This window comes from Thalia democratica, chromosome 4, assembly GCF_965202585.1.
Source record: "Thalia democratica chromosome 4, ktThaDemo2.hap1.1, whole genome shotgun sequence".
NCBI classification, from domain to species: Eukaryota; Metazoa; Chordata; class Thaliacea; order Salpida; family Salpidae; genus Thalia; species Thalia democratica.
This window is the reverse complement of record NC_139168.1, coordinates 57,642,900-57,658,576: the sequence shown is the minus strand read 5'-3', so window position 1 is coordinate 57,658,576 and position 15,677 is coordinate 57,642,900. Positions and strand designations below refer to the sequence as shown.

At 28.4% G+C, this 15,677-nt stretch overlaps 1 protein-coding gene across 1 annotated transcript in view; it reads left to right on the top strand.

Moving 5' to 3' along the window:
• The window catches only part of LOC145835186 (kelch-like protein 9), a 28,264-nt gene that overhangs the window by 7,314 nt on the left and 5,273 nt on the right, over window positions 1-15,677 (top strand). The window contains exons 6-9 of the mRNA XM_082942749.1: window positions 211-310; window positions 4,944-5,117; window positions 14,604-14,740; window positions 15,143-15,248. Of these exons, the coding sequence (XP_082798875.1) occupies window positions 211-310; window positions 4,944-5,117; window positions 14,604-14,740; window positions 15,143-15,248 (517 nt within the window). The remainder of the gene's footprint in view (window positions 1-210; window positions 311-4,943; window positions 5,118-14,603; window positions 14,741-15,142; window positions 15,249-15,677) is intronic.

Sequence of the window (15,677 nt, the reverse complement as noted above, 5' to 3'; positions counted from 1 at the left end):
CTGATTTATTTCGAAGAAGAAGATTAAAAATATATTAGTTATTTTTAAAACATTTTTTTTGAAGCTATATTATATTCTCCTTCAAATATATTTATATAACTATTTTACCGTTTATGTTGAAAAAAATTCTGAGTATTTTAATATTTTAAGCCTTTTTAGCTATTGTTACTTGAATTAAAAAAATATATTAACAAGTTATTTTCAATCAAGGTGGAGTTTTAAGGCACCAGTTAGATGTCTCAAAAGAACTTCGAGTGTATGATGATAGTAGACAGCGTTGGATAAATCTTACCTCAATGGAAAATTCCAGGTTAGCTATTTATAGCGATTTTTTGATGTAATTGAAAACTATTGTTAGTTTCTGTTGTTTAACACATATGTTTAATTTTAAAATTGTTTTAGAAAATAATATTTATAGTTTTCAAATAACAATATTTTAAATGTAAGTATGATGTATATTTATTTTGTGCTTATTTTTTAGTTTTCATGAAACTTTTTATTAAATGTTAATGTGTATTTTTAAGTTTTAATAACTTCAAGTATTGTAAATTGTTCTACAAGTACGTAAAAGTTTTTTTTTGATGTTTTTGATAAGTATTTTTTATACTTGTCTATTGGAGTTTCCCAACGAAAAGTAGATAAGCAATATTCTTGTAAAGTTATGTAGCTCATTTTATCTTATTTTATTATCTTTAATGATTTTTACGAATTGTTTAATATTTAAAACTAAATAAACTTAGCAAACTAAATAAAGAGTTATTTATCATGAACGATATTCAATAATAATTGAATTAACTGAGCTGCTGGGATGTAGAGTTATGTAGCTCATTTTATCGTATTATTATATTTACAGATCGTTCATTAAGTTAAAACTGAATTAGATTAACAAAATAAATATGGAGTTGTTTTTCATTTCTGAAAACAACTACCAGCCAAATACAGACATATGTTTTTAAGGTTTCTTTTTTTTTGTGTTCTGTAAACTTGTAAGAAGAAAAATTGCGACTTTTTAGTTAAAAATCTTATTTTTATATAGCAAATATCACAAAAATTGATTGGATTTAAACTTACTTAACTTTTGATATACTTCAAGTATCAAAATGACAAAATTTATTTTTTAAATAAGAAATAAAGTTATATCCAACTATGTATAACTCTTAGTTTGATTTTCTATTCAGCTAATTATTTTTTCTAGTCAATTGACCCCCCTCCCCTTTTCATCCCAATTTGTAGCTCAAAATGAATTAAAAATCCAATTTTGCTGAAATTTTAAATTTCATAAAAAAAAACAGACAATAAAAACATACGTTTGTAATGGAAAAATTATACAAAATTAATTTAAAAAAAAATCGAAAAAGAATAACTTAACGTTCGTACTTTAAGTTTTCATATAAATTGAATATGATAATTTTTGTAAAAAATTGCCTTGATCCCCCTATACTAGGGGTGGGCAACGTAAATACATGACGGGCCGGATCCAGAAAAAAATAGTCCTCAGCGGGCCGGATCATTTCAAGTTAGTGATTATACGGATTCAGCTTGATCCTTTTTTAGATCCGGATCCTATTTTAAACATATTATCCGGATCCGGCTAAAAACTAATTTTAGACAAAGGTCTGGATCCGAAAGGTAGCTAATTTCAAAAAGATTTGGATCCGGCTAGATGCTGATTGATCGGGTATTTCAGAATTTTGAATCCATATACTATTTACCAAGGTTCTCAATTATGAAATTTTTTGTTAAACTTTGTTTAGTATCCATAATACTGTATATATCATAACTTTGGACCGAACTAATACTAGTTAGTCCTAAAAAAATGATAATTTGGTTACAAAAGTTACTCGAGCCTAACATTTCAAGCTAAAACATAAAAAAATTGCTAACTATTCGAAATTAATTAATTTTGGCAATCCTTATCTCGAGTTTATATTGATAATATTTTTTAAAAATTAACAAACATTACAATATTAAACTACTACTTTTTAACTTAATTAAGCTAAAGAAGATTCATTACACTTTTGTGTATGTATAAAAGAAACAAAACAAAAAATATAATATAAATAAACAGTTTTACTATAAAAAGATCTTAATGAAACACTTAAGTATTATGTATTAGAGTTGATTAAATCTAGTTGCATGACAGTTTGGGAAAATCTTCAAGTCTACTGAAACACCGATTAGGTTTGAAATTAGCTTATCCTTGTTAATGTTTATGGTCGGAAATGTTTATTTTCAAATGTATGAAGTATCGAACAACACAACTAGTTTCATGGTCATCTTTAGAAGTTGACAAACTTTGGCTCGATCAATAATACATAAAATCTATCTAAAAATCTTATAAAACAACGAAAATTTTATGTTTGATTTCAAATTTTCTTAATAACTTATTTGAAAAACAGTTAAGCCTAGATAAGGAATTACTTTGGCTTAAAATGTTAAGACTTTTACTTTCAAAATATCTAATAGTTAAAATTAATTTACGACTTTGTACTTTTAAAATATTATTATCAAACAATGCACCTAAAATAATTTAATAAGAGTACTAACACAAAATAACGAAAGATTAAAACAAAAAAGAAATTAATATATATTTAAAACATAACAAACATATTAATTTAATAGACTTTAGATTAAGATCGATTTCACTAATGAAAATATTACTAAACGAAAAACTAAAACATAAAACTGTCACATTATACTTAAAATGTTAAGTTTAAAGAATTTAGCAAGAATAATTACACTAAGAAGAAGTCAATGAGACATTTGTGGATCATAAAAGTTTTTAACAAGTTGTTTAAAATCTGGAAGTATATTTGAAGTAGATATTCTCAGTAATGACTGCAGATTGGTATCAGTATTATTTGAACGCAGCTTACTTTTGTTTATATACATGATTAAGAATGTTTGTTTGCAAATATATGTAGACACAAACAGAACAAATAACTTCAGTGTCATCTTTTTTAAATTAACAAACTTTGACTTGTTAAGTAAGTCATAAAATATCTCAATTTTTCAATATTTAACTTTTCTTTTTGTGTATTGCTACTTTGAAGTTCAACAGTTCTAACAATATTACTAAGTACATTTCGGTGTCAAACGTCGACGGTGATTAAGTAATGTCGAATTTTTCACTTAATTGTTGAAAGTCTGCAAAACGACGACCAAACTTATTATCAAGTGAAACTATTTTCATCAATTGGTCATCACTAAATTTAACCATATAATTAATCAAAAAGTCCTTAATGAAAAAACAATAGCAGAAAAAGTGCAAATTGTAGTGTCAACTTAAAACATTTGACTAAAATTTAAATTTGAGCAGTTTGACTTTAAAAAATTTTCAATGTTTAAAAGCATATTTTTTTCACTTTTTTAAACATTTAAAAAACAACTCAACAATTATCTGGAAAAGACAGCAATTTTTGACACATTTATATTTTATGAAAACATTATGGTAGGTAAAATCATCAAAGTTAGTTCAGCAAACAATTGCTTTTTGATAATTTGAGAAAGGATTACTTCAACTGACTTGAAACAGAACAAGATACTATAACAAAATAGTGTTTTATCACCACAAAATAATAAGCCATTTTCACAAACGTTTTCAGGGTCAAAGTCTTACAGTTTTGTTTAATAAAATAGTTCAAAGAAGGTTTTCTACAAGTTTTGTAACACTTAAATTTTTTGGCCGGATTTTATATAAATTTTGAAAATGCTTAGCGGGCCGGATCATCCACTTGCGGGCCGGATCAATTTTGTCTGTGGGCCGGATTCCATTTAAAATTAAAAAAGGTTTGGGGGCCGGTCTTTTTCACTCTGCGGGCCGGATCCGGCCCGCGGGCCGTACGTTGCCCACCCCTACCCTATACTGTTATCCAATGCCATACCTTTGTTAAATTTAAATTAAATAATATATAAACTGAGCTAGGTTAAACATTTTTAAAATAAAGTTCTTGATAAATCTTATCATACTAAAGTTATGTGTAAAACACTAGTTAATAATTAAAGAATATTTTACTAATTGTTCACTACAAAAAACTTTAGGCTTTTACTTATATTTTTGTTAAATATTTTCATTAAAAGTTGCAAAACACAATTTCTGTAACTCTTTGTTATTTTAATCGAAGTGAAATTTAATTTTTAAATACGAAATTCATTTCTAGTCTAAAAGAATATTGATTAAGCACATATTAATTTAAAGGAGCTGGCATATGTTCGAAAAATTGTTAAATTGAAATGTGCAGCAATACTTATATGGTGAATATTAGTTTTGATATATTTCTTAAATGAATCGAAATTTTTTTAGTTCAGTTACAATTTAAAAGTTTTTATGAATTTAATGTCAAATATAAAATTTGTCACTCAAGACAATTAAATCTATTTGAATTGTGGTTATTTGTACTTCTTATTATTTTTTTTTATATACTAAAATTTTTTGGTTTAAATATACATCACTAAAATCAAGTTTTGGATACTAATATAAATTATATTTAACAATAACTTTTTATAAATATTTTTGTTTTTATAATATAATGAAACTTGTTTCTCAAACAACTAAAAATAGTTGAGTCAGCTTATACTACCTAAGAGCGTAGCATTTTAAATATTTATTTTGAGTCAGCTGAATTTTTTATTCATTTATCTAACTTTTTGCTGTGATCTATAAAAATATTGATACTAAATTGGTTCAAGGTATGTAATAGTCTTTCTGGATATTTAAATCGTATTTTTTAGTTAGTGCAACGACGCTTAAAAAATAATACTAACTGTAAAAATAATTTAAAGTGTGATTTCAAAGTGGAATCTATTTTTAAATAAATATAAACAAAAGTGTCTGTTTTATTTTCTCGCTTTTAAAAACCATTTAAAAAAATAACTTGTAAATATAACAAGATAGCTTTCTTTTGTTAAAATAAAAATGTCAAATCAAACTAATATGTTCACAGATACCAGCATGGTATAGCGGTGATCGGAAATTTTTTGTTTGTAGTCGGTGGCCAGAGCAACTATGACACGAAAGGCAAGACTGCAGTAGACACCGTCTTCAGGTACGATCCTCGATACAATAAGTGGACTAATGCTGCATCTCTCATAGAAAAAAGAACTTTCTTCCATTTAAGGTTATTATCACTAGTTATGTTTTTAGTTCAGTACAAGCTACAGTACAAGTTTTTATGGTATGTAGACTTTTAAGTATGGTAATTATAATTTATCATTAATATACATGCTAAATAAATATTATATTAAGGGTTTTTTATACTTTTATTTAGTGTGTATAAAATTACTCACTAAAGTATACTAGTATGCTTAGTTTAAATTATTAAATGTGAAGTATTATAAAATAGTTGATTAAGTTTAGATATTTATTAATATATCAACCCTTTTAAAATACTTAAGTTTTTTAATACATTTTTTTACTGTAAGCAGCTATTAAATTAAATTAAAGTTACTATTAGTATATCAGGGTCGCCAAAAAACCTGGAAAACTGGAGTTTGACAATTTAGTCAAAAAAAAACTGGAAAAATCTGGAATTTGAGAGATTTGAAAAAAAAACTTGAATTTCAATTTGTTTTCAAATATAAAGTTACGAAATTTTGATTAAACACGAAAAATCTACTATAAAGTTAAAACAATTTTTGTATCATTAATTTCATGAAAAAAATTAAAGTAACTTTACACTATCTTTCCAATTTCGTTGTTCTATTTAATACAGTTTTTTTTTACCTTAAGTTTAATTTTATACTACAATCGTACTAAAAACATGTTTTTTAAAACCTTGGAGAAATTTACAAAAAACATTTGGCAACCCTGGTGTATTAAGTTTTGTGACTTATAATAATAAGCATAATATATTTATGTGAGTTTTTTGCAAGTGTTAAGTTTCAATAATTTTAAAGATGAACTGTTTTAAGTTTTTTTTTTAATTTTTTGTGTGTTAAAAATTTTTAATTGATGCAGAGTGATCTAGTTAATAAAAGTTAAATTTTATTAACTTGGATTCCATATTTAATAAGGTTGGAAAGTATAGCTGGTTACAGTAAAATACGATTCTACTAAAAAATATTTTATTACTAAGTTGTAGTATTAAAACTTTAATAACTATTTTGTTTATCTTATTGACATTTAAACTTAACTAGAATTACATTATTATTTTGCTAAAAGTACTTAGTTATACTATCTTTTAAAGTTCTGTCAAAATAAGCGAATTTAAACTTGGTTAAGATAATGAAATAACTTTTCTTCCATAAATATAGTTTAGTTACTGACACTATTTTAAGTTATTTAAGAAAAAAGTTATTTGATTGCCGAAATTGCAATTCACTGTTTGTATTTGATAAAAGTTCAATTAGAATAAAATTTTATTTGGTTGTTTAAACTTTTTTTTTAATTGACTTGTATTATTTTATTTTGCGTAAGCCTTGTTTATATTTCCATGTCAAATTTTTAAAATTGTTAGAGTTTTTATGGTATAATTTTAACAAACAACATCGGTTCCTACATTTTATTACAATTTAACGCAATAACCTAATGAGTTTCATTTAAATATTTATATACAAGTGTAAGGAGTTTTTAAAGTTTTATTTGAAGTGAGGCTTTTAATAAGACTTTTTAGTTTTATTTTTGCCTTGTGTATATCTTATTTAAGGGTGCACAACAATTCAAGTTCCGACATTTTAAATTATAACAGTTCTGAATTATTGTAGATTATTATTTAGTTTTTTTATTACTTTAATAAACTTAATAATTAAAACGACAAGAACATTTTTTGTTATTTAAAATTAATTTTTGTTGTATTTGACTAAAACTATTTTAAAAACCTACTTTAATATAGCTCTTTTTAGTGAATATGAAATTTATCTTTTTATAATTATAAAAAAAAATCATTTCTTTTACTATCATAACCTTATTGACTATAAACACTATTTTGAAGAATTAATATAAAGTTAATTTATTTCAAGTACCTTACTTATTATTTATTAATTTTCTATTAATTTTTGAGATGTGGCCCCTTAAAAATTTCTATGAGAATTTGATTTGTCGTAATTTAAAGTATCATGTAACCTTTATTTTAAGACTTTTGTTGACGCAGAATATAAGTTAAACTATGTCTATTAAATTTAATAGAAAGTAGTTATCAAACAATTTTTAAGTATAACTATTTTGTACTGCTTAATAGATTTTTGTACTGTTTTGTAAAGTCGATTTTTTTTATACCGTTAGTTTTTTTTTATGTTGATCCTTTATTATAAAGAAATAGTATTATAAAATAAAATACATTGAAACAAGGTTTTTTCAACTGTAGTTAAACTTTTTTTACTTTTTAAAACGCATATACTTTTATTTTACCATTATCTTTGCTATTTTGTAGCTTTACTCTTAGTTGTATGTTTTGTAAATGTTTTTAAAATTTAAAGAAAATTGTAATGACACGGTTATAGATTTAAAAATAAAAAGTGGTTTTTTTAATTCATGTAATTAATAATCAAATCAATTTTTTATCAATACTTGACTAATATCAGGGATAGACTTGGTTAATTGTAATAACTAGGTAGATACAAAAAATAATTTACCGCTATTATACATAATTTTGAACAAATATTTTATTAATAATTTTGCTCTTATTAAGTTCTAGAAATAATGTCTAACATTGATAAACAGTATTAGTTATTTGTTTATGAAAAAATAAACAAGTAACATACTATTAGCTGTATACATATTTTTAAAACTTTAAATTCACCATATCTATAATTAATTATATATATATTACAAAAAAACAACTAATTTTCGTATTGTTTACTAAGTTTCAACTTTCAAATTTATATGTATATATATAATTTTTTAATTTGTGTTCACCTGTGTTCAAAAAATCTCAATGGTAAATAAATTTTATGGTTTGTTCCATGTTTACTTTTTCAATAAATAAAGAGTCTGCATAGTTTATCATATTTCAAGAGATAAACATAACTCAAAACTATAAATTCATCTTTATTATTTAAATACAAAAGCAAATCTTTTCTTGATATATGTTTAAAGCAAATTTATATAAAGTTAAATTGCAATAAAAAATTAATAATAATGTAGTTAAATATACTTTTAATACAGTGCTGGAAAAGATACAACTATTTTATTAAATAATTTTAAAATGAGTGACTTATGTTCAAATTTTACATTTAAAACCAGTACCATAACCAAACTATTTCAATTAGAGTAGGTAATTTTCAACAAATATTTTATTAATAATTTTGATCTTATTTAGTGCTAGAAAAAAAAAACTAACATTGAAAAACGTCTAAAAAAGTCTGCAAGTTTATTAATAACATAAAACTTTATGTACAACAATTGTTTAAAATATTTCTTAAGAAAGAACACTTTTTGTATAAACACTTACAGAGTTGCTTAAACTAACTTTTAAGTTTTATTTTAGCAATTTAACTTTTCTTTGATTTAACTTTGATTTAGACCACCATAATATTTTTTTTTAACTTTAAGTTTTTTATACTTATGACCGAGTGTAAAAGTAAAGTCACATTACTATATTTTACCTATATTTAATTTTTAAAAGTAGGTTTGCCATTAAATAAATATATCTTTCTTTGTTGAGTTTATTCAAAACTAATTAAAAGAATGATAAAATCTGTACAAGAAAACATAATGAAAGCTAGGTAAATACTTATACATCTCCCCCCAGATTTTATCACCAAGGAGATGAAACGACACGTCTAGCTAACAAAACAAATTATTTACAAAATTGCAAACTTAAATACAGTTTTCTGTGCTAACATCAACGAAACAACACTCAAAACGAACGTAAATCACTAAAATGTTACAATAAACATAGTTACAATTTGTACAAAAACATTAATTTTAACAACAGTTTAAACAGGTTTGTATGTACCGCTTTCGGCATCATAAATCTTTCTCCGGGTTCTTACACGACCGGAACGACGCAGTTCATTTTCTGGAAATACTCCATCGTCATTAAAATTTCTTTCAAATATCCTAGATTTATCATTAGGGTCCAAACGAGACAATACACCATTTTTCTGATTTGTAGAGGATTGGCTTTCATCAGTGCAATTTGAGTCCTCAGGTGAAAGGAAGGTAGCTGGTTTCGCTTTGCAAATTTTGTCAAAGTTATCTCCAGCTTTGAAACGTATTCCTTTATGGGAGCGCACACAATCAAAACTTTCCTTGGAATCATTTCTCTCATAGTTGCCAGAAAAAACCAACTTCTGCGTTGGTATGTTTGCTTTTCTAAGATAAGGGATACTATTTTGAGATTTGCAAACAGGAGGATTAAATTTTCTTAAAAACTTTCGATTTCGTACAGTTAAGCGACCTGATCCATCAATCTTGACAACATACTGATGATAGTCTTTTAGTTCTACTATTACACCACTTTTCCCCCACTTGTTAGGGAAGTTACCTGCTTGATTCTGTATCATGACATGATCACCGCAATTCAATGGTGGCAACAATCTTGTGTGCTCACTTAAATTCTCGAGAGACTTAACATAACGAGACCTAAGAGCTTCTTCCTTTTTACTCCATGCGTTACGCCAAATGTTTAAGATCTGCGGGTTATTGTAAGCCATAATACTCTTCCTGAGGTAAGGCAAGGAGTCCTTTAAATTTCTTCCAAGAAGGATCTGTGCAGGTGATAGTTTGCATCCTGGATCAGGCGTGTTTCTCTGCGTAAGTAAAGCTTGTACCATTTTGTCATTATTTAGTTCACCATTTGAACCAACATTCTCCATTAACAATCGCTTAGAAGCCTTTACTGCTAATTCCGCCCTACCGTTTGACACTGGATGATATGCAGATGACATACGATGGTGTATACCCCATCGTTTCAGAAAATCTTTGGTAACTTTTGCAGAAAACTCTGGACCTCCATCAGAAGATATTTCAACTGGAACACCAAAAGTCACAAAAATACGACGCAAAGCTTTACACAGCCCTTTTGAACCAGAATCATTTGTACCCAATTTGATTCTTTGTTGTTCTGTCCATCCTGAAAGTCTGTCGGCAGCTACAAAATAATACCAACCTTTGAACTGAAAATAATCACAAACAATTGACTCAAAAGGAACCTTTGGAATCAATGGTTCAATTGGAGGTAGGCGAGGATTGCTTGGTGCAATTAAGTTGCAACTATTGCAATTTTCCCGACAGCCTTGAATGTCATTTGTTATTCCCGGCCAATAAACAATCGATTTTGCTCGCTCGTTCATTGCAGTGACTCCTTGATGAGCAGAATGCAACACTCTTAAAACCTCTTTTCTTAATGATGGAGGAATAACAATTCTATACACATCATCCTGAAGTATACTGCTAGGTGATAGAAGCTTATTATGATCAAGTTCTCGTTTACGATCACCACACATAATGACCCCATCCATCATAAACAAAGAATAGCGAACTATCCAAAAATCATGCAATTCTAATGGTAGGTGGTATTTGGTCTCTGGAAAACCAGCTTGAACATAATGAATAAGCTTCATCATTTGTTTATCTTTTAAAGTTTCTTCTTTAACTCGGTCAAAAGTCACAGCTTGAAAATTGTCACCTACTTGATTACTTGCAATGATACACTCACTGTCTGGCAAACGTATTCCAGCTAAAATTTCAGAAGCACTTATCTAAACTTCATCTTTTGTTTTATGTACGGTTACCACTGGATGACGTGACATTGCATCTGGAGCAAGGTGTAGTTTACCAGGTTTATGTAGAATCTTGAATCGCCATAAAAGACTTCTCTGCTTTAACCGGAAAAGGCGGGGGTTTGCAATTTCATCAAGTGTTCTGTCTCCAAATAATTTAACCAGTGGTTTATGATCAGTCAGAACCAACAAATTATCACATCCTTGTGTGAAATACCGTGATTGCTCAAGTGCCCATACAATTGCAAGGCTTTCTCCCTCTACCGCAGCATAACGTGATTCAGAAGGTCTAAGAAAGCGAGAGCCTGCTAAAACAATACGCCATCCGGTTTGACAACATCCTGGCACAGCAGACTTACAAGAGCAATGTTTCTGCGACAAAAAGTAACCAATACCAGTTGTAGACCAGTCTGGCTGTATACAAGTGGGCTTTCCCAAATCAAAAATTTGTATTCCCTTTGTTATGGCTGCAACTATAGCTTCTCTTGATTTGTAGAATGTATCATCTAGCCCATCATTCCAGTAAAATTTAGTTTTTGGACTTAATAATGGCTTAAACACAATCATCAAAGAAGTCAATTGGTTGTAGTGTGAAACTTGGTGCACTAAACCAAACCATGATCGCACATCTGTTATTGACTTTGGTATAGGAAAATCTCTAATAGCATTTATGAACTTTTCTTGTGGCTTAATTTCAGATTTCGTAATAGTAAAGCCAGCAAAATCTATTTCTTTTTGTGCAAATTGAAACTTTTCAGGATTGAGTACAACTCCATTTTTTCCCATTAAATCTAAATAGTCAATCATACGCCACCAATGATCAGCCAACTTCTCATCCCATAAAACAGTGTCATCAACGCATTTTGTCTTTCTAGGTATGTCTATTATGATTTCATCATACCTGCGCGTATATGCATCTCCACTTGCCAAATAACCTTGTGGTGCTACTTTGTAGTAGTACCTCCCCCATGGAGTGAGAAATGTTGTGAGATGATGATCTTCTGGACGAAGTGGTACTGAATGAAACCCATTCCATGCATCGGTCACACTTTTCCAGGTGTTTGCAGGAATTTCACATACTTGAATGAATGGAGGCTTTACATCAGTGCTTCTGAACCTTTTTCTAGTGGCGGAACCCCTTTCCAAAATTCAATTTTTCCGCGGAACCCCTAATTTTAATTCTACATAAAATGTTTAATTGAATAAATGTTCTTTTTTAAATTTCGAAAGGCTTCGCGGAACCCCTGAGAGGCGTCGCGGAACCCTAGGGTTCCGCGGAACCCCATTTCAGAAGCACTGCTTTACATGATGTGTTTCTCGTACACAATACTTATTTAAAGGTGAAAGGTCAACAACTCTCCTACAGCTACCATCAGCTTTAGCAACCACAACCATACGATGTACCCAAGTAGACGGAACACCAACTGGAGTCTTACCAAGCACACCTAATCGAGTATCCCTATCCAAAGTATCTTTTACTTCATTTTCCCAATGTTTTGGAATTGGGGAAGCAGTTGATATTGCTTTTGGAATGGCATCTGGGTCAATATGAATTTTCAAAGGTGGACCTGTCATTTCTGGAAGCAATTGGTGAGTACATTTATTAAATGTAGATGATGCGTACCTTTCTAAAAGCCATTCTCTCATCTTTTGATTGTTTGCAGGAATGCAAGCAAATGGCAACTCCTTTGGCCTATCAGGGGGAGGAGTTCTAGGTATACAGTCACAAGTTTGCAGTTCTTCATGGACAGTGCAGGATTCAATGGTCGCACCAATACGAGGAAAATCATGATTTATTATGCCAAGTGTTATGCAGGCATTTCTTGAAAGGAAAAACCTGTCAGTACATGGGCTTATATATACCATTTCTTTTGCAACATGAACTTTACCTTGTACATCTTTAGCCATTAATTCCATAAATATAGCACCAGTTATTTTGATCTGTTCTCTGTTGGCCGCTAACATTTTCCTTTTAACTGGTATAAGACTTGACTTCTTAAAACCATGTTTGAGGTAACTATTAAGGTCCCATAAGCATGACTGAGCACCCGTATCTGTGACAACCTTAATTTTGCAATAATTTTGTCTAGGGCATTTTATATTCATCTGAGTGTATGCTTGTTCATCAATAGAAGCTTTTAATTGAATTGTTGGATGTTTCAGTGACACTGATGTTTTCCATCCATTCAAACAATCAAAGACGTAATGATCAAGTTTTACTACACTATCATTAACATTAACTGACTCATCAAAATTTTGTGTATATGATCCACCAACTAGAAGTGCATTCGTCTCATCTGCACAATTGTTGTCACCATGATAAACTTTTTTCCTGGATTTAATCCAGCATTGCTTACATGTAGAACACTCAATATACTTGTTATTTTTCTTGCTCCAAATAAATTTTGTAGATGTTTTACTACATATATTACAAGTTATTTTACCACTTGGTCGTTTTGTAATTTTCCTAAAGGATTTGTACGAGGAAACTGAGGGAGTAACAGCAGGTTGTGTCATTGCATCACGTGCCATCTCTTTTGCTTCAATAAAACCAATTGTCTCATTGACATCTTTCTCGTCTAAACTACCCCATCCTAACACCTCTTTGCGTATATCCTCATCAGCTAAACCGGTTACCATGACATCTTTAAGGATAATGTCTGTGAAATCTATTATTTGGTTACAGCCATCCTTTGGGCATTTACATGAGTACGAGCATGTACTAGCTTTTCCCTTTAAACGGGCAGCAAATGATCTCGTGTTTTCAGTCAAATCCTGTCTTGTACTAAGAAAGTCTGATCGTCGTACAACAACTGAAACAGGAATAACTGCAAGCTGCTTGATCATCCTTAAAAGCTCTTGCTCACTTAAATTTACTACATCATTATGTCCCTTCAAAATAGCATCGCCTAGATCTTCCTCACAGCACTGGTACAGTTGACGATGCTTTTCTACTTCTGTCATTTCCATACTATCTTTAAAAATAGTCCACTTTTGCAAAAATATGTTCCAACCCTCTTCATTGCAGTCTCTCCCTATTCGAGGACGGTCCATTTTTGGAGGCTTTGGTTTTGAAGAATTTGCATTAATGTGAACGTTGTTGTGAATGATAAGTAAAGAAGCAGCTACAGAAGCATCAACGTCTGGTGTTTCATATGTGCAACACTCAAGAGGGCATTTAATCACAGGCATTGTAGATTCAATTCAGCAAGATTTTATCATAAATAAATATATCTTTCTTTGTTGAGTTTATTCAAAACTAATTAAAAGAATGATAAAATCTGTACAAGAAAACATAATGAAAGCTAGGTAAATACTTATACAGCCATAACTTATTTTAGGTATAACTTCGTACATTTTATTTTATATTAATTATATTTTTGTAATTAGTGTATTCTTCTAAATAAATTAATAGGTGTCTTTTATATAAAATAGGGTGTTGTCAAGTCTAATAACAAAATTTAAAATTAGTTTCAAACAGCTTCAAGGTTGAATGTGAGCTTTCCTTTTTTACCAAGAACATTTTTAAAATATTTAACTCTAAGACCTTTCCAATATATATTTCTTACTCATAAAATTCACAATAATCATTATTTCACATTTTCATCAGATAAATTGGTTGTGAATTACAATAAATAACATGAGCGTACTTATATATATAAAAAATATGTTTGTACGGTTTAAGTTATATTTAAATAAATATCAGTTATGGTCATAAAACTTGTTAAAATCGTTTAAGTTTTCATCTTAATTAAAAATAACTGTAACTTAAAAATAATTAATGAACTTATTACCGAAAGTATAAAATATTTTGGCGGTTTACTACTTGAAAGGAAATGCTGTAAACCAAGTTTAATATTTATGATTTTGTTAGTTTACAACAGATCTAATAAAACATATTCAATTTGTTATCCGCTATTCTCATAATAAACGTTTAACAGTGCGATCAACGGCAACTTGTACGCGGTGGGTGGTAGAAATGCTGCTGGTGAACTTGCAACTGTGGAGTGTTACAACCCCATGGTTAATGAATGGTCGTTCGTTGAAAAGATGTCTGAACCACATTATGGACATGCTGGTATGTTTTGCTAATATAAATAAACTCTTTTATAACATTTATTGATAAAAGCTACTTTTTTATAGATTAATATATGTTTAGTTTGTTCGTTTTAAAAAACCATCTCTTCAAGTTTTTTTTTTTTTGATTTTTTTTAGTAAATATTTTCAAAGTTTTAATTTAGATTTTAATCTAAACAAAGTAAACTGGTAATAAAATTCAGGTTTAAAAGTTTTTTGATCAAGTACTTAATTAATTTTAACAAAAATTAAATAACTTTTTTTAAATTATAAGTAAATTCTAGTATTGTACAGTGTAAATTAATATTATTTATTTTATTAATGCTACTTGTACATTTGTTTTGTCCAACTTTTTTATTGCTGAATTAAAAAAATACAAACCTATAAAGATATACATTAACAGGAACTGTTTTTGATGGCAAAATGTACATATCTGGTGGTATAACACATGATTCGTTTCAAAAAAAATTACTTTGTTATGACCCTGAGACAAACAAATGGGCCAATAAGTTAGTCAATAAGTAAACAAATTTTAATTTTATTACGCGACGTCTAAATGAGTTATTTCTTTATCTTTTCACAAATTGTCTTCAAGTGATTAATTATTCATACAAAAATTTTATTAAGCCATAAAGCATCTTTCATAACTTTACAATATAATTTTTTACTATGAAATTAATTTTTATTGCAGTTAAGTTGTTTTTTAGCAAAAAGTTTTACATAAAATTTCAAAAAATATATATACGTATTACTTAATTTTGTCTGAGAATTCAAATAAAGTTAAAACTTGTATTTTAACTAATAGTATAAAACTTTATGGGACTTAAAAAAGTTGTATCGTAAAGTTATTATTTTTGAGTTTACAGTTTTAAAATTTTTAAAGAAAAATCTAGTTTTAATACGTTTGCATCAATAGTTAAATCTTTAAAATACATATA